The 27,350-nt window shown below is 31.5% G+C and overlaps 5 protein-coding genes across 8 annotated transcripts; 1 reads left to right on the top strand and 4 right to left on the bottom strand.

The window, feature by feature from the left end:
- Nucleotides 1-1,605: 1,605 nt before the first annotated feature.
- On the bottom strand, nt 1,606-7,140 carry LOC141451057 (fructose-1,6-bisphosphatase isozyme 2-like). 2 transcript variants are annotated; one of them, XM_074122082.1, is made up of 7 exons: nt 6,780-7,139; nt 6,362-6,500; nt 5,579-5,685; nt 4,092-4,239; nt 3,632-3,769; nt 2,187-2,303; nt 1,606-2,096 (listed from the first exon to the last, which is right to left on the bottom strand). In XM_074122082.1, the coding sequence occupies exons 1-7, from the start codon at nt 7,022-7,024 to the stop codon at nt 1,866-1,868; spliced, it is 1,125 nt and encodes a 374-aa protein (XP_073978183.1). In that variant the 5' UTR covers nt 7,025-7,139; the 3' UTR covers nt 1,606-1,865. The 2 variants fall into 2 exon arrangements, with proteins under 2 accessions (XP_073978183.1, XP_073978184.1); XM_074122083.1 differs by having other exon boundaries at nt 1,905-2,092; nt 6,780-7,140.
- Nucleotides 7,141-7,864: 724 nt separating this feature from the next.
- Nucleotides 7,865-16,768, bottom strand: LOC141451053 (fructose-1,6-bisphosphatase class 1-like). Of its 2 annotated transcripts, none has more exons than XM_074122076.1 (7): nt 16,337-16,768; nt 15,668-15,690; nt 14,113-14,209; nt 12,815-12,977; nt 10,381-10,518; nt 8,384-8,494; nt 7,865-8,285 (listed from the first exon to the last, which is right to left on the bottom strand). In XM_074122076.1, exons 1-7 carry the CDS (start codon nt 16,564-16,566, stop codon nt 8,091-8,093), a joined length of 957 nt encoding a protein of 318 aa, XP_073978177.1. In that variant the 5' UTR covers nt 16,567-16,768; the 3' UTR covers nt 7,865-8,090. The 2 variants fall into 2 exon arrangements, with proteins under 2 accessions (XP_073978177.1, XP_073978176.1); XM_074122075.1 differs by having other exon boundaries at nt 14,113-14,216; nt 15,564-15,690; nt 16,337-16,747.
- A 1,808-nt stretch (nt 16,769-18,576) lies between these two features.
- LOC141451054 (mitochondrial mRNA pseudouridine synthase RPUSD3-like) lies at nt 18,577-22,529 on the top strand. The gene is made up of 5 exons (XM_074122077.1): nt 18,577-18,952; nt 19,459-19,618; nt 19,755-19,953; nt 21,601-21,873; nt 22,312-22,529. The coding sequence occupies exons 1-5, from the start codon at nt 18,829-18,831 to the stop codon at nt 22,495-22,497; spliced, it is 942 nt and encodes a 313-aa protein (XP_073978178.1). The 5' UTR covers nt 18,577-18,828; the 3' UTR covers nt 22,498-22,529.
- A 1,075-nt stretch (nt 22,530-23,604) lies between these two features.
- PIG-X (Phosphatidylinositol glycan anchor biosynthesis class X) lies at nt 23,605-25,623 on the bottom strand. Of its 2 annotated transcripts, XM_074122080.1 has the most exons (4): nt 25,433-25,623; nt 25,231-25,363; nt 24,404-24,712; nt 23,605-24,057 (listed from the first exon to the last, which is right to left on the bottom strand). In XM_074122080.1, exons 1-4 carry the CDS (start codon nt 25,567-25,569, stop codon nt 23,920-23,922), a joined length of 717 nt encoding a protein of 238 aa, XP_073978181.1. In that variant the 5' UTR covers nt 25,570-25,623; the 3' UTR covers nt 23,605-23,919. The 2 variants fall into 2 exon arrangements, with proteins under 2 accessions (XP_073978181.1, XP_073978182.1); XM_074122081.1 differs by lacking the exon at nt 25,231-25,363 and having other exon boundaries at nt 25,433-25,611.
- A 52-nt stretch (nt 25,624-25,675) lies between these two features.
- Nucleotides 25,676-27,146, bottom strand: Xrcc2 (X-ray repair cross complementing 2). The gene has a single exon (XM_074122078.1). The coding sequence runs from the start codon at nt 26,991-26,993 to the stop codon at nt 26,196-26,198; it is 798 nt and encodes a 265-aa protein (XP_073978179.1). The 5' UTR covers nt 26,994-27,146; the 3' UTR covers nt 25,676-26,195.
- Between the last annotated feature and the right edge of the window lie 204 nt (nt 27,147-27,350).

The raw sequence follows: 27,350 nt of genomic DNA, 5'->3' as shown, positions 1-27,350 counted from the left end.
CACCCAAACACCGACAATTGCATAAAAAATTTGTCACTGGAAAACAGCAATCTTATTAAAAATTTGAATAACGAGAATGCGTTGGCCTAAACAGAATCCTCTTTGAATTAAAAATAACGAACAGATTAACAGATTGATTGGATTTGAAAGTAAAAACAGCAAATGCAATGTTTTCACAAAAAAAAGATTTGCATTTACTGTGAGTGAGCCGTCTGTTTAAGAGACTAGGAACCGTAGGTTGATTTTAGTTCCAGTTTGCAGATATTTTCCTTTTATTTATCACAATCTGGTAATAAACCATGCTTCTAATGGTTCTGACCGAGCAATTCTTTTAATTTAAAGAAATAAGGTTTTAATCAACGTGCAAGGACTTTTTATGTTAAAATTCATAAACAGATATGTTGTTAACAAAAAAACACAATAGAATGATTTTAAATGCAATAGTTTACTTTTAAAATTGGCTGGCCTTCAAAAAAGTTTTGGAAGACGTGAGTAACACTTGTTGTGTTTAATGTTTGTAAAGTAATTGTTGTTATAAGATTCATTTACCCTACTTCAATAGCACTTCTGGGATTGAAAGAGTGGGGAACGCTTCTCTATAAAGTATGGTCCAACACATAGATTATGAAAAGAATTAAGCGGGTTCGGTGTAATGGTTGAGTTCAGTCTAGTAAATAAGAGATCCCCGTTTGAATTCATCTTTTAGCTGTTTTTACCTTTTATAAGTTTTCGTTTCTCAGTCTACGACACCTAATTTGGCAGTGGGACCAAATAGTTAATAATAGACAATTACATTGCTTATAATACGAACTTATAGTGTAGCATTGCAATATTTACGAAAAGTTGGAAGCATGGCCCAAAATCTTCTTAATATTTTTGTCTTGTTAGCAAGACAGTTGGCCGAAAATACGCAATGCTTTTATTGGTTCAATTCAACTTTATCGAAGTTCTTAGGTTGTATTTGGAACTATACAAAGTTTAGCTGCTATTATTTCCCAAAGAAATAGATCGTTAGCTTTTCTAATTTACTCGTGTACAAGGGTGACTTTTATAGTAAATAAGTTTTCATAATGATTTGATGAATCTATAAGTATATACATTAATCTTGTGTTTAAGAAGTAGTGTTCTGAGAAGGGAAATCATGGCAACTTTACTTATCACAGAGACTGTTTCGAGAAACAAACAAGGTTTTTAAAAATCCCAGCTTCATCTTGTCATCTTGTTATTGAACATTCTACAAGCCGTATAATGTTGTTAACTATTTAATATGTTTTGAAATGCAGACTATGAAGAAAACTTTTAAAATAGAAATCAGAGAAGGTTCCTCGATAAAGGAATTAATTTAGTTTGAGGAATATTTTCAATTGGTGTAGAAGGTAGAGCATCTTTTGTTCTTGGTTTCTGAGGGTACTTTCTGATTGGATCTCGCTTACATGCTGTCATAGTATAAAAACTATATGTTTTATAATTAGGTTTAGTAATATTATTTGTTAGTACTAGTTCAAAAAATTAATAAATTTAATTATTCACGCCAGTTTTGTTAATTATCCAAGTACTTTGGATACAAAATGAAAAATAAAGTATAAAGAGAACAAAACACTTCAATGAAAAAAATTATTTTTCTTTATTATAAAGACATTTTTGAAATTTTCATTATTAGTTATGCAATCTCTAGTTTCTATCAAAAGGCCTCTATCCTACTTACTACTGTACAATTCAGAAACGTTCCTTCTGTAATGTAAAGGTAAACCTGCCCTTTACACAGAAATTTCGTTCTATAATCACATTTATTATTCTAATTTTAGATCAAGGCATTTAGTTATTTACAAAAAAATACTAAACAAATACAAACAAACTACAATCTCTCATTTATCTTCAAAGTTTGCTTCTATTTCTTGACCTTCTATATTAATATTTTCACCTTCTAGAAAGCTTTTTAATATAGAAATGTGCTTTGAAGAACCTAAAAAAAGCGGTGTGAAATCATGTATGTATTCAGGTACTATTTCAAGAGTCAGATTCGTTCCCGAAATTGCAGCACCGCCACAGCTAGTTGCTACAAAAGCCAAAGGTACTGCTTCATATAATAAACCTAGCTGTCAAAATATAAGAAAAAAAAAATTAATTAATTTCGAATTAGGTTAATTTTTAAAAAATTTACCAAATATTACGAAAAATATGCTTACTCTTCCAGTTGGATACTTTTTATTTGCAGGATGAAGGTAAATTCCACCCATTTGCAAGGCGTAATGACAGTCTATTGCAGGAGAACCAGTATATCTGGATTCCCACTTTTCGTAGCCCTAGAATCGTACAAATTCTAAAAATAAGTGTCACCAAAAAATGAAAAAATATTTTTGTTGAATAGAATAGATTCGCCTAAAAATTTCAAATATTTACTACTATTTAGTGAGAGAAAGTGAAGATTATTTCTCCAAAGAAATCCATTTTGGAGTTCTTTGAGACAGAAAAAGTTGTTTTTAAAAAAATTGGTCTGTGAATGAGTCTATCTCTGAATGTGTATTTATCACTCTAACTCAAAACGAAAATTTGTAGATTCAAAAAAGCTATTTGAATTTTTCGCTTAGATACTAGCACCACAATAAGATTCAAGTCAAAATTGGCCAAGCGTAAGTATCACTCAAATAGTTTTTATAGCTTTTCAATATTCATACGAAAAGACTCATACGATCTTATATAAACTTGATGTTCAAATTGTATATGTTTAGATTTATGTTTATTCGTACCATTTTCTCTCCGGAAAATTTAATTGAGGAAAAGAGTGTGGATCAGTAGTGTACAGATCTAGTTCTATTTGTCAGGTAACTGTTTGTATCGATCATTATTTATCAGATTGGATAGTAATCCATCTTGGGACTAACAATTACCTCTTTAACTAAATGTTAAATCGAAATGTTTGGGAGTTCATCAGTTTTCATTTAATTGTAATCCAACAACATGACGGACTTGCAACTCCAAACTCAATCTAAGCAAATTTTAATTTTTTTTTTACTTTGACTATGATTTCCAGTGTGGCACATCGCAGGGTGACATCTTTCTGTACACGCACTGGTCGGGGTAGATAACTATCAAGAATGGTTGGCGAAAACCTGATATCTCCAAGGTAATGATAGCATCACTTCTAGGACTGAGTACCTCAAAATAATTGCTTCTAGAGCCTTGTACAGGAATTAGTTTAATAAAGATTGGGTATATGGGACTAACAAGATGAAAGTAATATAATAACTTTGCAAGATTATTCACTCAATAGCAGAAGTAGTGATGTATTGGGTAATCTAGAATTATGTACTGACTTTACGTTCAAGTTTGGAACGCACCGTCTCAAACCACGTAGCTTTAAATGTAAGAATGTAATTAATATTGATTAAACAGTGGATCTGTTAAGATTTCCCTGATAAGTGTGAAATATGCTTCAGTAAAAGGCTAGAAACATATATCGATGGATCCGCTTAATATCTAGAAAAAGTGCTTAGAAATACGAATAAAAAATGGAAATATATTTAAAAAAAAAAAAAGATTCTCATTAATTTGGGGTGAAAGATGCTAGCTTGATCAAAGATCTTTTGGTCTTGTATCGAATTAAATTAAAAACATTAAATAAAATAAAAACCTTAGAATTTAGAAGTTCATTAAAGTAAGGTTCTAACTTTGCATCCCAAGTTTCGGAGGTTCCGTGATTTACACTGTAGAAGTAACCATATTCCGGTATTCTCCATTCGTCATTTCTTAAAATAAATTCTCCAAGTACCTAAAAAGATATATATACTAAAGTAATGTTTTTATTGAAAGTAGCAAAACGTTTTATCTATGCAAATAAAAAATCACCACATGTCTTAAAACTTTTTACATGTTTATAACAATGTGTACACTAGTATAAACATGTACTGCTATCTAAAAATGTTGTACCCTGAATAAATTTTTCAATGAGGACCATAGTAACTGAATTAAAGAAAATTCTTACTGAGTTAATCAGCAGGCAACCCTTTTTGATGCTCTGAACTTGAAGATCATTCCATCAAAGTTTGAGAACGCGGTTAAAAATAAATTTTCAATTTTTATCAACCACTTACCGGGTCTAGAGTGAATGTCTTTACTTTTTTCTTCAATGCTAAAACCAAAAGTGTCATATTTCCATAAATAATGTAGCCAGCTGCGATTGCATTCTTGCCTGGTTGTAGAACTTCATCAGGAATAACATCGATTATCTCGTCGGCTCTCCTAATCCAAAGGATAGTAACTTTAAAAATATAAAATTAAAAGCAATATCATTTGTTTATTTAGTTAGCTTTATAAGTTAGCTCGCTATCCTAGTTGAAGAAGCTCTATGCTAGAGTTTAGCGAATGCGACACTTCGATTTTATCGACCTAGGATCGAGTACTGTTCACTGTTCATCTGTATCAGACAAAACTGTAAAAGAGACCAGGATAAACACCAAAGAATGTCCAAGGGCAGATGATCTGAGTTTGAAAATTAATATTCTTTTGCCTCAGACGCCTTTTGTTTTATGCAACAATCGCTGACCTCCTTTCATTGTTGACAATGAGATTCATTTTTTCATTTAGTATTCTTAAATCCTATTGCACGTTTTCCCACTTGTTCTTGGGGCGCCCTCTTATTTCCATCCCTAAAGGCTCTCCGTTCCGCTCAAAACTATCAAGCACCTTCGCCGAATTTTGGTTGTGCATCCAAGGTTTTCGAGACGTACGTGGTAACTGGCTTTATTAGGAAGTTATGCACTCTGAACTTAGGACTGCTACTGATCAATCGGCTCTTGAGTACTCTGGCAAGAACGAAAATTGGGTCACTTTCTAGACAATCTCCTCTTGCCCACTTTTCCTCTCTCATTCAGGACGTTATTAATTATGAAGTGAGGTACTGGAAACTGCTCACCGTTTCAAAATTGTGGTTTACACATAATCATTAACAACATTGCATTCAATACTACAACATTAATTACCATACAGCTTACTAATCACCAATAATCTTTGAATCCATTATTTTAATGTAAATTTGTTAATTCTAATTAAATATCAATTTTTTACTTTTAAATGAATGCACACACAACTTAAATGAAGTTAACAGGCGATATACGTAAACTACTTAAAAGACTACTAATAGACAAACAATCTAATCTTTCACTTTCTAAGAAACACTTCAACGTATTCAATCTCTTTAATCGAAAATTCTCCGCACTACCGTAACGCTCCATTTTACGTTTCAAATCTAACCATCCACACAGACTTAGAAATTCCGTTTGCAAGTCCAGGTTGCTCGAACTAGCTATAAAAGCTTTCCTCAGAACTTACACTCTTCATTCCAATCCTCTTGTTCGCCATTTTTCATCTCATCACCTTCCCAATCATCCTCCTAGGCGATTAAAATGCCAGTGGCCTCGCGATTCTCTTCTGAAGAGTGTAGTTAATCCTGGAGATGAATTAAGGAATAACTTCTCTCCTCAGCTAGTGTCAGTTATTGTCATTTTTACTAATAGTGCATCTATCCCTAACTTAACAAACTTAACTTAACAAATAAATTAAATAAATAAATAAATTTTACTTGAAAATACAAAACAAGGTTCCAGCGCAAGTGGTTGCATGAGGAGTAATTTTTTTATCTAACACAGAAATAGCAACAATGTATCTTCCTGAATGCTCTTTTGGCACCTGTAAAGAAGGAGAAATACGAAAATTGATAAAGTCCTCTGTTTTTATCTGTATTTTTTAACATGTTTTGGAACTGAGAGTTATGAGTTGCAGTAATAATTAATCATTAATTATTTATAATTTGATAACCGACCTAATCAATGATCCAAATTGGAATGCACGATTTACAGTTAGGAAGAGTGGTTTGACTTTGATTCCTTATTATCCTTTATGTTTACTTTATATTCTTTTGCACAGATCGACTATTGCTGTTTACATTTTTTTTTTTTATTACATAATTATTTACTTAATTAGTCGTATGTTTGTCCAAAGGTATTTACTTTTATGTTACTATGAACTACTTATATTTATTTCATTGTCAAAAAAATGTTTAAACAAATAAATAGAATTCTATTCTGTAAAATGTATTTATATTTTACAAATATATAATTAATTATTTAAACAGATGGCACAGCACGTTTTGTCAGGTGAAGTACAATGGGCAAGAAAGATCGCTATTGTACAATCATTCATCATCTACAAATCAATTCTATTGTATAACCGAAACCTGTTTTTATAAAAGAAATTATAAAAACTGTGTCTTGACATATCTTGGGTTTAATATTCTTGAGCTATAATTATTACCTTTTTAATGAAATTTCCTTTAATTAAAGGTTAATCAGCGAAAAAAAATTACCTTTATCACATCTTTTACATTTTTGGTAAGTATTAAACAAGTGGAATTAGATGTCTCGATTAATTTAATAGCTAAATCTACTAGTAATGACGTCAGTTCTGAGGCAGACTTCTGATAAATATCTGCTCCAAGGATATGACTGAAATCAATAATTAGATACAAATCAGTTACACTTTAATACATAAAAAAAACTAAAGGTTAATAGCAGAAAACTGTTGATTTAAGTATTTAAGAATCATAGAACAAAACAAGCAAAAATAATAACAAGAACTTGAAAGTACTAGAAACGCAACTACATAAGTGCTTGTTCTTAAATATTGTACAAAAAAGGATCTAATTCCACCGAAAAAAAGTGTTAATATGATACACTACTATTTTCTGAAAAGATTAATGCAATAGTTAAAAACATTTCTCTTACCATTGACTTATTCCTGATTTTCTTAAAACTGCTGAAATACTTTTGCCAAGAGTTTGTAAAGCTGATATTAGTTGACTAAATTGATATGATGCATCAGCATTTATTCTATCATAATCATGAATTATCCTCGTTAAAGGAATTAATTTAGTTTGAGGAATATTTTCAATTGGTATAGAAGGTAAAGCATCTTTTGTTCTTGGTTTCTGAGGGTACTTTCTAATTGGATCTCGCTTACATTCTGTCATAGTATAAAAACTATATGTTTTATAATTAGGTTTAGTAATATTATTTGTTAGTACTAGTTCAAAAAAATTAGTAAAATTAAAATTGTTTGACAGTTCCCTAGAAACTAGCAAGATTTTCTATGTATGAAAATACTAATAAAATCAGGTGATACCGACAGACTGTATTAAATTATTTTACTCCTCACAACTTACTTCTGATAATGAAAAACATTTATCTATTCTACTTGCTTCTTTGCCCTCCTAAATTTTTATTGATAAATTTATTTTCAAACATTAATAGTAAGGATTACTTTAGTTTCAAATGGGCTATTGGCTTCCAAACGGGGAATTTTTACTTAACAGTTTGTTTGTCTTAAAAATAAAATTGTAATTTTTTTATCTAGTGGTTGCAACTATTTTATGTCTAAAATAAGATAAGTGGGTATAATTAAGTTCAATGAAGTAAAAACACAATCTAAAATAAAAGAATTAACCCACAAGTTCTAATAGTTTAATTTTTTACACTAATAATCAGAACAGGAATTGGGCTGCTTTGCTCTCCTTATTATATTTGTTACAATTTTACAGAACATCTATATTATTCCCGGACCAACATAACATTGCAGAAGAATCTGCCATTAACTCTCCGTAATAATCAATTGGAGCATTTGAGCTGGCTAACTGTTTCGATGGGTAGTGCCACTTCATATAAGTTACCTGCTCGACTCGAAACTTCTCTTATAACATATGAGAGGAAACAGTATAAGTCTAGAGAAAACTTAATTCAAGTGATGGAAAAAATAGAAGCTACAGATTAATTGAAACTTTTGAAGCTATACTGGAATGGAAATAAAAAACATATTTGATATTAAATACATACATTTATTACATTATACATGAGCGAAGAGTGTTTAGCTTTGGAGAATGCATTTAGAAACGATTGCTAGAGAGTCGCATGAGATATTAGAGTGAATTTTGTGGCCATCTCTTGTAGTTCATTTCAGGTTTTCCAATCAAAGAGTATTTGTTCTTTTTCTAAACTAACCCTTGTTAACACTGCTAATGGAAGAGAACTATCTATTTGTTTTTAAATAAAACTCCTTTCAAAGTTAAGAACTTTTATAACATGTTCAACTCCATGTCTTGAGCCAGCAAAAAAAGGCACTTTATCATGAATGGTTTCTGGACAAATCTCCAACGGTGAGTACAAACCGGTAGTGGCTAGCCCACCGGCTGCTCTTAATATATGAGTAAAAGGGTTTGCTTCGAATAATAGTTTTGGCTAGAAAATTAAAATAATTTCTTAATGAATAATAAATAATTTTGAGAAATTATTGTATAATATTTAGAACTATTTAAAAATAATTTTTATAGCCATACCGCATCGTCTGGAGTAAAAGCAGGTAAAGCATATAAACCGCCTGTTCTTAATATTTTGGAAATTGTGTGACATTTGCTGCCCAACAGTCTGTAAAAGTTAGATGTACCGTCCTGAAAATAATTATGATTTTGTTTTCATTGTACTACACATATCCTTAGAAAATCTGGTAATCTCAAATATTTCATAAATCGATACTGTTTAAGAAGGCAAATTTTCCTAAACTACAACTGAAAACCAACCAAATTTGAGTAGCACTTTCTCGGCTCTTTTTCAATTTTTCGTTCGCTATTTTTTGAAGCAACTGAATATACGAGTATTGTGTACTAGATAGAGCCGTATTATTTCAAGATATTTAAAAAAATATTAAATATATTCCTATAGCAATGAGAGTGAAAATCTGTTTAGATCCTTGACAAAAATTCTAGGATTTATTTTAATTCAATATTTCACAGTTAAAATGTCCAATTAAAATTTATGTTCATGTTTTGGAATTCTTTTAATATGACTTGAAAAATAACAATATTTTTATAGCATTATCGTTTTCATGGTTCGAGAAATATAACAAAATTTTATGTAATTAGTGGAATGCCTTAAAAATTGTAATTGTAATGTGCAAGTATGAAGTTGTTCTAGTTAGAGCTGTATTACTTCAAGATATTCAAGTATGATAAGTAAATAGAATTTTATTTCAAGTAATTGCGCGGTCAAGTCAATAAACAAGTACATAAATTAATTTGCATAAAAGTAATAAGTCTGAGGGTTTTTTTTTCTACTAGAAATTATCATCAGATTTATGTCTTTAGTTAATTATTTGTATGGAGTATGTTTAATTGACCACTTTGTCCGTAATGAATCAGTCACAAAAATAATTTGTTTTGGATTGCTTCCATACATTCGAAGAAAGAGAAATTTAGAGGGAACCACTTTTATTGATTACCAATAGGTTATCCAAAATAAAAGAATCAAAGTTTGGATCTCTAGGTTAATAGCGTAGTCTTGTGGCTAAGACTAGAAATTTGGCATAACTGAAATTAACTCTTATCCACGCGCTCCCTTAATATTAGCATTCCAGCTAACCTTGACCTTTATTAGCTATTGAAGCAACAGTTTATGTTAATTTACTGCAAACTCTATATTAATTCAACATGTTGCTAAAATTGTTGTTGTTTTCGTGATTCTTCCACTTAAAAAATCCACGTTCGTGATCACTACACCAACACTAACCCTGTTACATGATTCTTACAAGTTTCTGTTGAAATGATTAACAAAATCTGTGTGAACACCAACAAGATTTTCTCTTATTACCTTATAAACATTTTCTAATAGTATATTTCACTGAAATGAAACTTTAAGAAAAGACCTAAAATAAACTGGAATAGAAATAAAAATAGAATTTTTATAGAAAAATGAGAGTGTACATAATATTCATACAAAAATCACTTTAGAGGGAGTCTATCTACCCTCTTTGCAAGAAGTACCATCAATAGAATTTTCAGAGAACGTAAAATGCATAATATTTGGCTGTGAGATATAGGATGGTCCTAGAAAGAGAAAATCTAGGGGCCAGCAGCTGAACTCGCCTCCGGACCACCGCGTGAAGACCATACACTAACCACTGAGCTAACCTTTCGCTAATTTTTTTTGTCGACGCATCGTTTAACAATAGCTATTATCGCCGCTAAATATTATTATTATTTAAATGCAGAGTGCGTTAAGATTAGAGGTTACTGGCAGTAATCTTAACACACTCTGCAGTAAGTTAAAATATCGTATGAGGCCCACAAAGCTAATACTATGTATTGTGGTGAAGAATTCGATTCTCGGTATAGGCCTTGGATTTTATTAATGGTTAATATGAGAATTTTATAGTAAAATATGATGTTTGCTAGTCGCCTTCTCCTACAAAACCAAATTTGATAGTCGATCGTAAAGCCCGCCTAGAGAAAAAAAGGCAAAATTAAAATAAAGTTATTTAGCAATTATAAACTTTACATACGTCTCTAAGTTTTCTTGAATAAATAATCTGACACACTTTTTTATTCCACAGATGAGCGTACTTTTCATTCACGTAATAAAAATTTCCTTTCTTCGGGATTTTCACGTTTCCATCCAATAGCGTAAATTCTCCAATCACCTTCAACAATAAAATTACCTACTTACAAAACAAATAAATTAAATCTGTAATAATTAAAATTAAAATACTTATTTGATATTTTGGTATAAAAAGGAGTAATTGCAAAAAATCATATGTGCAAAGATAAGGGCGGTGATAATGTTTTCAGATATTTTCAAAAAGAGCAGGAGATGGCAAGTTATAACAGCAACATCCTGCAATACGAGGGTCGTTTGAAAAGTCCGTGCAAAGTCAGAGAGATAGCACTACTGGCGCGTATCGAGGTTATGTTTAGTTAGTAGCATCTCTTTGAAGAACACACGCCAAGTTTCAGCCAGATCGGTCTATTTCTTTGAGTTTGGCATTCGTTTGAATCGAGGAAGTCGAGTGATTTTCAAAAAATGGACGAAAAAGAATTTCGTGTGTTGATTAAACACTACTTTATGAACACTACGCCTCAGGAGACTAAAGAGAAGCTTCATAAACATTATGTTGACTCTGCACCTTCGATTAGAACAGTTTATAAGTGGTTTCAAAATTTTCGGAGTGGCCATATGGGCACAAGTGACGCTGAACGTTCTGGACGCCCTGTTGAGGTTACTACTCCAGAAATCATTGATAAAATCCATGATATGGTGATGGATGACAGAAGAGTGAAGGTGCGTGAGATTGCTAGTGCTGTGGGCATCTCGAATCAACGGGTACATAATATTTTGCATCAACATTTGGACATGACAAAGCTATCCGCAAGATGGGTGCCGCGATTGCTCACGCTTGACCAAAAACGAAATCGTGTGAAGAACGGTTTGCAGCTGTTCCAGAAGAATCCGCAGGACTTTAAGCGTCGTTTCGTCACTGTGGATGAAACATGGATAAATCACTACACTCCTGAGACCAAAGAACAATCTAAACAATGGGTTACCAAGGGGGAATCTGCGCCAAAAAAGGCGAAGACCGTTCCTTCGGCCGGAAAGATTATGGCGACTGTCTTTTGGGATTCGCAAGGAATAATCCTCATCGACTATCTGGAAAAGGGTAAAACTATTACAGGTGCATATTATTCATCGTTATTGGACCGTTTGAAAACCGAGCTGCAAGAAAAACGCCCACGATTGGCCCACAAAAAAGTCCTTTCCCATCACGACAACGCACCAGTTCACACCTCAGCAGTTGTGGTCGCAAAATTAATGGAAATAGGGTTCCAACTCGTTTCACATCCCCCTATTCTCCAGACTTGGCTCCCTCGGATTACTATTTGTTCCCCAATATGAAGAAATGGCTGGCGGGAAAAAGATTTTATTCAAACGAGGAGGTGATTGCAGAAACGAATGGCTACTTTTCAGACTTGGACAAATCCTATTATTCGGAAGGGATCAACAAACTAGAGCAGCGTTGGACGAAGTGTATAAGCTTAAAAGGAGACTATGTTGAAAAATAAAAAAGGTTTACCCCAAAAAATTAAGTAGTTTTTATTTTTGCACGGACTTTTCAAACGACCCTCGTATGTATGGAAGGTAGAGAACAAAATAAGATCAAATTAAATGTCCTTTATTCCTAAATGGCTACAAGTACGTTTTTGTACTTTTTCAAAAGAAAAAAGAGTTCCATAAAAAAATCTTTAAAGAAAATTTTGTACATAAATACATATTTTTGTTCTCCTAGAAAAAAGAAATAAAAAATATATCGTGATTCGAGACAATAGCATTTACTTCTTATTTAAACCCTCTACATTGTCTACTGCTTTAAAGACTAACGGATATTCTCCAGAATATAGAAATATAATGTCTTTAATAACGGAAAATTGCATCATAAATAAAAAAAAAAAGAAAGATTTTTATGAAAAAGAAAAAAGTATTTATCACAAGTAATCAGAACCAACATTAATTAAAAAATAAAATAAAATAGCGATAAAGATCTTCGAAAAAAGCAAAGACCATCATGGAGTTGAAGAGTATAGAGTGGATTATTAATTAATTAAAATTAACGGGGAACTTTACAATTTATAATCTTTAGTACATAGATTGCATTGTTTTGGGCTAATGCAAGATATTTTTTTTTTATATAGTTTGTATTCACCAAAGATGTTTTGAAATAAAAACTGAGAAGAAAGAGTTTAATGTTATTGCAGTTCTTTAAAGGATATTTTTTCTATTTCTAAAGGCATTGCTTACACTTTGATTAAGGGTGAGATAGACAAATTTTCTTATTTTTTCATCTCCTTAAAAATTTAAGCTGAAATTTATGACAATATAGAAAATACAATAATGTTTACAATACCAACATTACTCTATAATATTAGATATTAGTGAAAACTTACATTATCCAATTGGAATTCTAAGACCCTACTGGGTGAATTTGTTATTAATACAGTAGCAGTGGTTCCATACAAAGCCAATCCAGAAAACAGTATGTCTACTCCTCGACACAAGACCTGCTTTTTCTTACTGATCAAGAATCCTCTCTTGTATGCAGATGGTCTTCTAGTTTTGTAAAAAAAGAAATGTACCTTTAAATTCTTCATTTATCATTTAAGTTCAATAGATCTTTTTTTTTATGATTTAAGGCGCGTCAACATCTAAGGTTATTGGCGCCCGGAGCTTTTTTTCAGTGCACTGCCGGCCTCCGGACAGTGTTCTCTCGTTACAGACAACACTGTCCATCACCGGACAGTGAGCTGTAAGAAGCTCCTAGGAAGAGAAAATCTAAGGGTCAGCAGCTGGATTCGAACCCGGGTCCTCCGCGTGGGAGTCCAGTATGCTAACCTCATAGCTAATCCCTTCCCTTTCAATAGATCTAATTTGGTTTTAGTGCAACACAACTTGTTAATATCAAAATAAAACCAAAAACAATTGATGGAAGAAATTCCATAGTAAAGGATGCAACAACTCTGTTTAGTAGAACTGAATCGAGTTCCACATCATCAAAAAGCTGCATTTTGGCGAAGAAATATGTCCCTAAATTTTTGAAAAAGCGTGTGTTGTAATGAAAAAACAACTACGAAATGTATTAAAACCCTTTTTAGGGATAAAAGGATCAATAACTTGGATTTAGCGGATGACTTTAATCTCATTTCTTGGTCTGCCAAGAATTGTAAATTAAGGTACCATTGAACAGATTTTTAAATTTGCTCATTCATATTTTGCTATAAAATATGTTTTACTGTTATCAGACTTCAAAACAAGATTTAGGGTGCATGTTTGCATTCTTTAGAGGAGTTCCTTCGTTAAGGAATCATGTCTTCCAATGCCCAAAACCTATTTCTCAGCAATCAACCAATTTTCATTCCCTCTCATGCTCTCTGAAGCCACCATGCCCTCTCTACGGCTTCTAAAATATCCCTTGGCCATTCCTTCTTTCTCCTTTAAGAATTATTTAAACTTTTCAACGATATATATGTAGTATCTTCTCCTATTCAAAATACTTCAATTTCTGCCTTTCTGTATTGTGGAGAATATTTTTCTCTTTTCGAATTTCAGCATACTGTATGCTCTCTATTTTAAAGTCAATCTAAAAATATGTTTCATTGTTCACCTATACTCCTTGTCATTAAGTTAAACAAAAACTATTTCGATTAGCTGAGTGAAGAATAGTTGGTTAATAAAAGAAAAAACTTGCTTATAAATTGAGAAAATTGAACCAACAGGATTTAAAGTAATATCTTCTTCACAATCCCCTTCCAACGGGTTGATAAACATCACATAACTCCCAGTATCTGAAAGCTTACATTTAACTTGTTAGTGAACATTTTGTTAACATACTTCACTAGTAAGTATTACTTCTTTTTTTTTAAATTAGAATTAAAAAAGAAAGGAAAAATCCAGACACAAGAAAAGACAGTAATTTAATTTTTCCTTTTTCAAAATTTATTGAACTTTTACTTATAATAACCCAAGAAATGGACAAACAAATTAAATAAATAAAAAAGAAATTATGTAGTGTAATAAACACATTTCTTTAAAAGCTGGGAAGCGATTAATTAAGCACTTTATTAATTTTAAGTACTAATTGTTTTAAATTTAAACAATAAATAAAAATAATCTCATTTCGAAATGTTCATCTTTGGCGGCTTGGGATATGAAAAGATCAAATTCAAATTGATCTGATAACCTTATTGAAGAATTCAGGGTGTAACCCTAATTGTTCATTATTGCTTTGATAGACTTAAACTGAAACCAACAAATCTAATAAGATTTTGATATTTCCCCCTAGATCCATTTTATAATTCTTAATCAATTCGAAGTGCTATACCCACCAACTACATTCAGGTAATAAACATTTTTAAAATTACAGAAAGAGCAGGTTCAGCAAAGATTGTACAGCTGGCTTAGAAAGTATTTACACTATATTCATTATCATCGCTCTTCGAAGTCAAATTGTAAAATTTTAAAGCAGATGAGTTGTAAAAACCCTCATTGGCGTAGCCATCGGTTCCCTTTTCATAGCATTTTAATTTTATTAAATTATCCTTAGGAATATTGAGAAATGGTCAACAATTTTGTTGTTTTTTTTTACCGACGTTTCGGCAAATTTATTGCCTTCTTCAGGATACTACAAGGTTGGAGAGTTAATGTTCGACTATGTCATTACAACTGTTGTTATAGAAGAAAGAAATTTGTCTACATAAATTTTGACCGCTCCTCAGTTTTCCAAAGGATGATCTATTGACGCCGGTCGATTACCAAACCATATTACATTTAATTCGAGAATCAAGACGCGAGAGAGCGGTGCCCATCCTCTAGCGATGGCACCTTGACTCCTCACAAATTTGAGCTCTACGAAGTGGTCAACTTAAACCGCAACGAAAGATTTTATCCCCGTTCCCCGTTAGGCCAAAAGAGACAGGATTAATGTTCGACTACGTCATTACAACTGTTGTTATAGAAGAAAGAAATTTGTCTACATAAATTTTGACCGCTCCTCAGTTTTCCAAAGGATGATCTATTGACGCCGGTCGATTTTGTATCATTTAGGTTGAATTAATTTTCTTGCATTTTACCCAAATGTCATGCAACAGCTGGGAAAATTTTCAATAGAGTTTCTGTTATGAATCAGAATAGTGTACTTACAAAAATAGGTTCCTCCATTGTATCAGAAATAAGAGCAAATAAATTTGGTTGTTTACATAAGTTTTCCATTAGTAAAATATTAACAACTTCACGAATGGATTTACCTTCTGTACTGAATCTTGATCTTCTAATAAAATAAAATAAAAAAAAATAATAGGTTTCTAAATAATTAAATTAATAAGTATATTTATTTTAGCAATATTTAGTGAAATAAAAAACAGGGAAGAGCCCTACAGAGCCATAATGGCAACCCAAAGAAACTTCGTTATTTATATTGTAAAACATGGTGTAATAGAGGTTATTTCAACATTACGTAAATATGCATAAACCTTCTCAGCTTCAGTTTTCAACCGTTATACATGGGGCACAACAAAATTTATCCATAACACTTCCCATGAATGTCTAGTCCCATATTATTAGATTTTTTAGGTCGTACAGAATTTTTCTCTAAGCAAGCAACTTTTTGGATCTCTCGTTACAGACAACACATCCCATCTGTGAGCTTAATTAGCTCTTGGAAAAAAAAATAATCTGAAGGCCAGCGACTGGGATTCGAATCCGATACCCGCGTTTTAAGAAATTATTGTTACTACATTAATTCTATTTATTATTTTTAAAAATTATTTGATTACCGCATGATGATTTAATTGCATTAACTAAGGTAATATACGGTGCATAGTAACTTACTTTTCCATACAAGAAACCAATACAATGCATGTGATAAAGATTTTAAAATCTCATTTCGCAAATATTATATTTGAATAGCAACTTACCTCCATCGGAACTCACTAGGAGTTGTGAGATAATCATATATCATTTTAAAAGTAACCTCCATAGATAAAATAATGTGAGACATGTCTTTAAAAGCACAATAATTTAACACTTCTTCTCTCATTATCCACTGAGATAGACTGGTCACATAATTTCTCTCCAGATTATTGAAACTCCAGGTTTGAGAATGAGATGAATGGAGATGAGGTTCATCTTCATCCTCTGTTTTCATTTTAATTTAATGGGATATATTTTTTTTTTAACTTTTCTGGGAAATTCTGGTTATTTTAATAGTCAATTAAAGTTAATTCTATTTTACGTTTCTACGGAAACATTTCTGCAATTTTAACAGTTTTGGGTTCAGCAAATTCTGAATTTTAAATACATTTGCAAGAATTCTTAGTAACTTTAATAATTAAAAGCCTTTTGTATTTAATATTAACGTTAAGATTATAAAAATTCTATAAACCAAAAAAGAACAACAAGAACCAAACTAATCTTTTTAGTCGACAATAACTACTTAAGCTGCTGAAAAACTAGGAAAAAAAGTTATTTACAAAAAAATATATATATACATATACTGAAAATTGTTCCAAACATTTTTTTTTTGTAATTATTTAATAGGAGATTAATCAATTGTCAAGAGCTATCCTTATCACTAATCAATCAGAAGAATTAATTGCAGAGAAGGGATGCATGAGCAGAGAGGAATTGTTTTGAAAATTAACATCGGAGTTCAACGAGCTGAAGGAAGAGAATAAAGAATCACACACACACACACAAAATGCTCGAAACAAGTTTTTATGCTTTTAGTACCTCCGGGCTCTCAAATATTCCACTTAATTCCAAAGCAGTAAAAGATGTTTTTCTTTCTTAAAAAAAGTAGGCAAAATTTAAGTATTAAAAACAATGGTTTTCTCTGACCATTCTTATTAGATCTATTTTTCCTTCATCAATCTCTGCCTTTATCTTTGCAAAACCTTGTTAACTGCAAGCTTTCTTCGCTATCTTTTCCCTTTATTCAATCTATCTATCCTTTATTCCAGGATTCAATGTCTAATTACGTATTTTTTAATTGTCTTCTATATATTTTTTTTTTTTTTTACCTTCTTCCTACATATATTCTTCATATCTTTTCACCGATTAATTTATTTGTTACTTACCACAGTACACTCCTTGGGCCGCGGAAGCATAGATTTTTTTGGCTAATCTTTGTAAAATATTTTCAACTTGTTATTTACTTAGAATAAGAACTTTGTACTTACTATTTTTGATGAACTACATTACTTGAGAAAGGCTAGCTAAAAGTAGATATTACAAAATGCCTAAGATTTTAAATCTAGGTGTAAAATGAATTATTTCTTATATTTTTTGCTTGTTTATTCATTTTGTAACTGTGCAACAATGTACAGTAAGCAAATAGATCATAGATAAGGAAATCATTTATATACAGGATGTTCAGCATAAGTAATTTTAAAAATTGTTACCGAAATTTCTCATAAATTACAAAAAATAGGAAGATATACATATATATATATATCGGTAGGTAAAAGCTTGGTATATGAAAAGTTTTATTTCGCTTAGGGATCATTGTTATGGAACAGAATTAGTAGAGAACAGGAAAGTAAGTGGTTCAAAGCACAACGTTATAAAGAGCAGTGAGAAATGCTATTGTTTTCCTGGAGAACTGTAATAGGATATTAGTAGTAATAAGATCATAGCTCGGACTATGGACTATGCCCATAATGTCTATAGGAGTGAATGGCTTAGGAGAAGATTAAAGTTGTAGAAGGATGTCAAGTCCATTGAGAATATTATTAGTTTGTTGTAGGTTTTGAACGACGAGATGAAGAGTGAGATCGCGGTTGAAGAAAGATGTTCAGCAAAGTATTGGGCTTTCTTTTCATGATTTAGTCCAAGAATTGTCCGGACGTCTGAGTACGGGAGTAGTTATGCTGTATTTGAGAATTCTCTTGATAACTGTCCATAGAGTTGTCATTACTTGTGAGAGATTGTATATAAACAGAGAATTGGTGGCTAATGTAGTTCCTTAGTTTTTTGTCACATCTCTAGTTAATTTTGATTGAGGATATTCCTAAAAATTGTGGTTATTTAAAATGATAACTGCAAGATGATAAAAAATGGAATTGACATGCCCTTCCTATCTAGCGGCAGTATTAGTAACTTCACAAGCGTCTGCAGTTTACATGTAAGACACAGCGCTCCTAGCAATATTACGTTGAAATATAACAATTATAAAGTGTAGCCTGCCAAAGTTTACGTTTAGTGCCTTAGCGAGTTAGCCAAGCGCGTTGTGGTTGTTAGTAATTGCCAGTTAAACATGTGCTTGTAGTTTTAACTTATTCTTATAAAGTAATTTCGGCATCATGTACATTGGTTTCAATGTCAAAGAGGGAAGGTAATGGCTAAGATTTCTTATCAAAGGTAATGCCAAGTTTTTCCATGAGACGCAGTCATCTTTTTATAATAAATTATGATAAACGTAAAAAGAAGCATACCTTACGCAAAAAGATTTTGCCATATATACAAACAGAATTATGTACCTTCAAGTCAAATTGCTGAAAGGTTGATAAAAGGAGTCATCTACAATGAAAAAGGTGAGGGAAAATATGTTTACAATAAATTAAATAAACTCATAATTTAGTTCAAAATAATAATTTTAGAGCAGAAATGCGCTCTATTCAGAATGTAAACTGGGCATGCTAATAACTTATTATTATTAACTAGTGTTTAATAGCCTCACTTGCCGCCTGTGTTTGCATAAAGGCAAAGATCCTATTTGGGAAGATTGGTGAGGTTGGAATAACGTCTCTCACTAGAACCAACGAAATTTTGCTTATATCTCGTAAGTTCCTGCGCCTGAAATATTTTTCACTTTGAGCATTTGGCTCTTTCGATTTCCTTCCATCTTTGTGGTTTTACAACGCTATTTGGTCCTGGCCTCGCGTTATTCCATCCCTACAGATTTGATTATTTTCTCCTTATTTATATCATCCAATTTAGGCTCCAGTTTTCGCTGGGAGATGAAATAAAATTTCCTAGTAATTAACATACAAATGCAATTTACCTATGCAGAGATATATATTACAACATCATTTTCCAGGAATATTAGTGTTGAATAAACCTTATGGAATAAGTTTTTCGCAAGATAAACCTAAGAATGAAAAGAATGACCCATTAGAAGTCTCGCTAACCACAATTATACCTTTTCTCAAAAAGTCTTTAGGATATACCGACATAATTAATATCAAAGTGCCAGAAAAGTAAGCTCCTTAAAGTTTAAACTGAATTATAGTATAATTTCTTCATTTAATGAAGATATCTTAATTATAAACATGTGAACTAATTATTTGCTTATTTTATAATTGAATTTTTGTTAGAGATAAGTTTTCTTTTTAGATATGTTTCTGGAGTGGCAATTTTTTGCACTGATAAAAGTGTACAAGAAAATTTTCACAAAAAATTGCTTAGGATGAGAAGAGAAGATCAACCTTCAGATATGTACAGATCCATTGTAATTGGGAATCCTATCAAAGAAATGACACACTTTCAGGGTGCTATCAAACTGGAAAATTCTCCATTAACAAGAGAGAAAAAGGTATACTATTGTCAAATCTCATACTTTATTTTTCTACTGTTTCTATTGCTGAAACTTTTTGATACTGACAACCATAATTTTATTTTTTTTATTATTATTTATTTATTTTTTGAACGTTATAGTAGCGTTGTATGTAACTTTGTCTATACTGACAATATGACACGCTCACTAACTGAAATTACAAAGCAGGTTTACACTCTCTTACAGACGGTACGATGATAACAGTGTTGTCTAAAACAAAGACAAAAAAACACATTTAGATTAAAGACTGATTTGGATCCGGCACACGCAACGTAAATGAATGAAGTTAATAGACTTTAATATGGGAAGGACCTTGCCAACAGACGTGGCGAAGCAAATTAAAAGAGACGTTTATGAATCCTGGCAGAATGAGTGGACCTTAGTGACGAACAATAAGCTTAGAAAGATCAAAACTGTCGTCAAAAGCTTGGGACTCTTCATCGCGGGATAACCGCAGGGAAGAGGTAATAGTCACTCGCCGAAGGATCGGCCATACCCGGCTAACCCACGGTTACCTCATGTGTCTGGATAGCCCTCCCACATGCAGTTCATGTAACGAACCCTTGACTGTATAACTTGCACTTGTGGAGTGTTCGGAATATGATCAATGTAGACAACGTCACAGTATTCCGGATTCACTAGAAGAAGCCTTGGCAAATGACCGAATTAGAATAGATTATGCAATAAAGTTTTTAAAAGAAATTAAATTATTTAATAATATATAAGAGATATATAAGATAGAAATTAGTATATAGAACTCATGTAAATAAATTTTTTTATAAAATGTAAATGTAACTGTATATAATTGTATAAAGGTATGGATGTAATTTATAGTGTGAATGAATTTTAATTTTAAGTATATAGTTTTAAGACATGGTTCCGTAAGTGTGGTCTTTTAGTAAAAGGTTGTGAAGTTGGTATATGCACTGTCTCAGAACAGCAAAGGCCAATAGGTTCATTGCCTAAAAAAGAAAAGAAAAAAAGAAGACTATTAAAAACTGTCCAGTAGGACAGTTGTATAAGGGTTTTTAATGGTATCTAACTAGGAACAAGAGAAATTGTTGACAAGTGATCTTTTAAAAGACACAGTTATGCAGTCCATAATTTTGAAAGGATTACACTAGTAGATTAGGAGATACAGCAGTTCGAAATATAAAGGAAATGTTAAGCTCCCAAACTTGATATCACTTTATATCTCCTTCAAATATTGAGCTTAGAAAGGTGCAATTGCGCACAAATGGAGTGGTAGATGAGTACTATAATAATCCCTAATTCGCAAAAATTACAGTAATAGGTTAGGAGATTCAGCAATTAGAAATATGAAGGAAATGTTAATGTCCCAATCTTTACCTCCTTTATAAATGTGTGTACAAGTGAAGAGGAAAATGAGTACTATAATTGCTGGAAATCGTTCTGGCCTGATTGTGTAATTAATAAGAATGTAACCAAAAACAAGTTCACGTTATCATTAGAAATCGTTGCGCTCGCACTTATATGTGCGGAGAAGGTTTTGACGTTTTTATGAAAATAATATTACCTTTAAGCTCATGGTGTCACCTGTATCATTTACTTTTGTGTGCGTTATTTAATCTAACAACACATTAATTTTTAATACATCTGTTTAAGGCGGTCTTAGTATCTAAGTGCACTAAAGGCGAACGAGAAAGAGGTGTTGCAAAGAAAGTAGTTATTACCCACAGAACTTTAGCAAGCAATAATAACGCTAGTCTTGTTGAAATTGGAACCACCAGGAATTCATGGCACTGTGTGAGAATATATCTTTCAACATTTCTACTTACTCCAGTTTTAGGAGATAATGTGCATGGTTCTCGAGTCAAAACTATAATGGGACAATCAGTTCTAGTCGATAAATTTAGTCCAGTTGCTGGTGTGCCTCAGGTATTTTTTCTTTTTTAATTAATGTAGCAGCTTTGTCGCTCAATTTTAGATTAAAATCTTTATATTACTTATAAGTATTAGTTTTGACAAAAGGTCTGAATCAAGATTAGCCTTATTCAATTTGCATTACTCTTGCGAATTGATCAGCTCGATCGTTTGAAAGGATAATCGCTCTTTGAATTAGTAAACATTTTCCTTGTTGGTTGTTTAAGGAATAATTGCAATACCTAATCCACTGGGGACAAAATATGTAATATTTCAGAGCTTGCCTAAGCATAGCACGCATCAGTTATCTCTGAATCAGTCATAAGTGTTATTAAGACCGAAATATCCGTTGGGATGGTAAGATCTAGAAGTAGTTAGTTCTCTTCTTCTCCAAAGTTAAAACCTTTCACTTAACATTTAATCAGTACAAATTTCTTTTTATGTTGGTTTCAGAAACTGTCTTCAGAACTATTGAAAATTTTAAAACTGACATCAGTGAGAGATGTGGCAATACCTCTACACTTACACCTGTCCAGTGTTATAATTAATTGTTTCGATCGAAAAGGTACTCATATTGAGTTTTTAGCACCTGCACCAGAAACATTTACCTGGACTTGTGATAGACTGGGATTGACTTAAAATATGAAGTATAATAAATTTTCTTAAATTAATGTTTTCTCTCTAAAAGACTTATCTTTTCCTTTCTGAAATGTTTCCTCTCCGATGTTTTTCCTGTCCATTCTATGGGATATATTTACTTCAAGAGATGTATTTATTATAAGATATGATTCGAGCTGTGGCATTAACATGATTCAATATTACGTCAGAAGGGACTAATTAAAAAATTCCATCCTCTTCACTTTACTTATCCTTAAATTAATCCCCTTCACTTACTGAGATGTGTGGCATGTTAAAGGATTGTTCAGTACAGTTTCGACTATTGTTTTCTCACTTTCAATAGACGTCTAGTTCCTGCACACCTTAACACACAAAAAATAAAATAGATTGTTTATATAAAAAGAAATATCTTAATAAACAGACTATTTTTTTCGTAGTATATGCTGAATTGAAAAATCATTTAATTTTTTATAAGATATTGGGCATCTCTTTAGATGATCATGCAGAAACAGTAATGAATGGGTTCAATCAACCTGTCAAAAGTGTAAGAGGACCAGCTTACTAAGAGTTGTGGTATATCATTAATTGAAGATCTGTACCACGATTTTGGTAAAATCTCGGTTTCAACATCTAGAGAGAATAAAAAAAGAATATTGGGCCACCATTAAAATACTGAAGCTGACTTAAGGAGAGTAGAAATAGATTTCTGGAAAAGCTACCTTTTAAAACGAAGAATAGACAGAATTAAGAATTAAGAGATTTGGAAGATAAAAGAGAATGTCGAAGAATGAGAGTTAAACAGAAAGCTAAATGGTAATGACAAAGGAGGCGGATTCCTTTGAAAAATAGTCAAAGCCGGTTAGGCAGGTAGAATCTACCCACTAAGAGGAAACAGTTGCACGGTGTCTTTGAGAAGATGGTTGGCAGAGGTCTTAAGGGCGGAGTCAGATGGGACAGAGAACTCTTCGAAAGAATGAAACGTAGAAGACTGGAAACGGTGGTATTAGTGATTTTAGAATTCTTATTTTTGTCTCTTTAAAAAAAGAAAAAAAAAACGTATTTAAAAGTACGTTTACAAATATGTATAAATAAAAGCGAAAAATAACAGGATCAAAAAATATCACAGAAAACAGGTAGTATTTATATATTAATTAATATTTTCTTAAGAATTATAAATATATTTTTTCCTAGTACATACATAAAGTTTATATAAATTGTACAGTTTTTGACATAAGCTTTTTGTATCATTTAGGTTGAGTTTAAAAGGCACTTAAGCTCTGAGATCTTTAAAATTTAAAATAAGAAATAAATATACTTAATAATCTAAGACTAGATAATTACTTAAATAACTGAAAGAGGAACTTCACATAAAATACTTATCTGCAAAATACCTATCTTATTAGCAGTTGAAACGATCATGTTAATTTCGAGTAATTTTTTTTTTTATTTAGGCAGGCTCAAAAGAATTACCGTAAAAATATAAAAAGTGCCTGCTATTGTTACAAAATATGTTATTAACACAACTGTATTGAAATGATCTGAATTACCGACCGGAACTAGTATCTCAAGCAAATTCTCATCCTGAAAAACAAAACTTAGATAGTAAAATAAATAAGATGTGACATACAAAATAATATACTTTCAAAGAATTACTGCTATTCGGCCTTACAAAAGTTTTTGGGGTCTCATATTATACAGATATAAGTAAATGGTCTGATTGGTATTTTTAAACCCTCTGAACTAATTAAAATTAAAATAAATAAATTATAGAGTACTTTTAATTTTTGTATTATTTACTTATTGTTACTGATTTATTTATACAGAGCGAAGAGGTACTACATTAAAGGGATCTACTAAAGTAGACTTTTGCCCAGATAATGCACACATAGACAAAATTTGCATTGAAAAATCTGAAGATATTACTTACAATCTCATATGGAAGTTGATGATATTCACATAACTGGGTAGAGTCATGAAAGCAAGGAAATTGTGATCCAGTTGAATAATTCATTGGAAATTGAGTGCAAATAACATAAATCTCAGGAGGACTGAGAATTGCACTTTGAAAACCTCCACCAGGTTGAGGTGAATGATATCTCACATGTATTGGCAGATAGATATTCGAAGTGAGAATGTTGTCAGTTTCATTTAAAATGGAGAACAGATACACATCGTGAGGTACAGACACATCCTCTGGCATTTCAGTGTCAACAAAATCGTTAACAACTGCCGTAACCTGTAAATGTTGATGTTAGTGATTCTCCGTTTGTTCAAATCCTAAAACTCAATTGATTAAAAAAATAATTATAAAAACTAATCATAGTCTCTTAGATTATTTGAAGTTTTACCACAGGCTGAAAACAGCTAAATTATAGTGACAACATAATCTTTTCAAGGCTCAGTATTACTTGTAATCGTGTGGTTGCTTACTGTAACATGTCCTCAAATTTGTATCACGGTGTATACCGTGGTCACGATGCAGGAAAAAAATTCCAACCATTCAATTTAACGCACCTTTGAGCCTTAAAAAAGGTAATCAAATTCTCAAAACATTGGTAAAATTTCATATTGTTTTTTCCTTGGCTCTAGCTCACAAACCAAAAGAAAATATCTAGTATAAGATGTTGACACACAAATAAATTACTAACTCATTAACATGAAATTAAGATAACTATTAATTAAATGAATTAAGATCTTGTATATATTTTTTGAATTAATTGGTCAAAGTTAGATGTTTTAATAAAAAGTGAAAACCTTTTTCAATCTTCTTAGGTCCTCAAGCTGATCTTTATTAACATACAAACTATGAGGTATAACTTGTTTGGCTAACATGCTGCACTCATGCCTTGTACCATAGTCTGATATTTCTAAATTGTACTGAATTTCCCTTAACAAACAAAAATGAAACACAGTTTCAGAATGCAGAAGAAAGTAACTGAAATAAATTTGTACTTACCTGTGAAAACCTTGGGCATTTATCGACCATTGTAATTTAGCACCATAATTTGAAACATCACCTTTAATTATTAAACTAAAATTTAAAACGAAAATTAAGTAACTAATAAAATTTAATAGTTTATGATAAACAATCATTTTGTCTCTTACTCCCTTAAAATACTATGATTACCTTTTGCATTGTTATCTACGGCAGGAGGTAATTTGTAACTACATAGGTTAATAAAATCAAAAGAAAATTCAATTTGATTCTTGTATCAAAAACCAAATATATTTAATTATATTGTTTTGACAATAAATATTCATCAATCCCTTCATGCTTAGTACTTTCAACTTAAAACCTACTTAAATTCTTAAAATTTGAGAATTAATCTTGGTTCTTAATGTACAATACTGAAAGGCACATGCTTTTGCACAAAATAGAAAATTTTATATTTTATTTTTTACACATCACGACTTATCAATAGTAACTTTGTTTTTAAAATATGAAATACAAGTTTTTTATAAAACAGAGTGACTGCATGAGTATACTTAAATATATAAATAACGGGACAAAATATATTATAAATTTTATTTTTTATAATTCACAACTATTCTTACTGAACATTGCTTTAACCAACTGATAATGGTTCTCACAATTTGTATGGTTTGTACTGAATCACTTTTTTCCTACATCGTTTCTACTGTTATTTATAACTAACTTTTTTTGTACTTCAATTATTATCAGTAATTAAATTTTGATGCACAATTTCAAAATTCTGTTCTTACTTTGACCACACAACACCATTCTGAAGAATTTCATAAAATACAACCATCATAGCTGAACAGGTTCTTACTTCTGCAATGTTACACTTAGTGTCATCTCTGATTCGTTGTTGTAAGTGAATACTAGTATTTATTTTGCACAAATCATAAACTGGTGAGCATTCTACACCAGACTTCGACTGAAAGTACTGAGGTCTTGTAAAAATCACAGTAACTTGGAAGTCTTTAATGGATTTATGTAGTAATTTTAAGACTGTTAAAACATATAAATCCATTTTACGAATGCCTCTAATCATTGCATCTTGCCAATAATAAGCAGATATACTGTCTATTAATATCAAACTAATATTGCTGTTCATACAAAGTAAATTGCTCAATAAGTGAAAAGTAGTCATCATTGTTTCACTGTCAAAAATATTGAACACAGTAAGCCTTTTTAATGATGTGGATATAATTTCTTCTATTAAGTCAGAATCAGGAGTTAGGAGGCATCTGCTTAAATAATCTTCCATTAGTGAAACTAGTTTAAAAATATTAAAATGATGGTCACAGTTCATATAAACAACTTCTGCTTCAAGACCATCTATTTGAAATTCATTATATCTAATTGGTAAAATGCTTTTTTTAATAAATTCCAAAAGAAGAAGTGTTTTACCAGTTCCTGCTTCGCCTGTGATTTCGATAACTTCTCTTGGTTTTGGGCCATTAGGAAATAGATGGGCATCTAATCCTTGCAAGCTAGGCCTTTTCTGCAATCTGCCAAGAAGTTGTAGACATGATTCTTGTTGAATACTCATATCAACTGCACACTTAATTCAATGTAATAAAGCTGTAATAAAGTTATTAGCTAAAAAGTTTGTTTGAGCATTAATTTATTAACACAGAACCCAATTGTCCAGCTACACGAGGGGATGAATCACACTTGAAAGAAGCCTAAAATTACCTTTCTTCCCATTTAAACGTCAGTACGCGGCAGTAATATCAGTTGAATCGACTCTAACATTGAAGTATCGATTAATTAAACCATCTACATCAATAAAATAAATACAAATTTTTTTTTTCGCGTATCAGAAATACTTAAAACTACAACCAATGTTAAATCAAGTAAATTTAAAAACTATTTTTAATATTTATTCCACATTTATTGTTTTAAA

This window comes from Rhodnius prolixus, unplaced genomic scaffold, assembly GCF_049639745.1.
Source record: "Rhodnius prolixus isolate KJV_2025 unplaced genomic scaffold, Rpr scaffold_8, whole genome shotgun sequence".
Taxonomy (NCBI): Eukaryota; Metazoa; Arthropoda; class Insecta; order Hemiptera; family Reduviidae; genus Rhodnius; species Rhodnius prolixus.
This window is presented reverse-complemented; position numbering and strand designations above follow the sequence as displayed.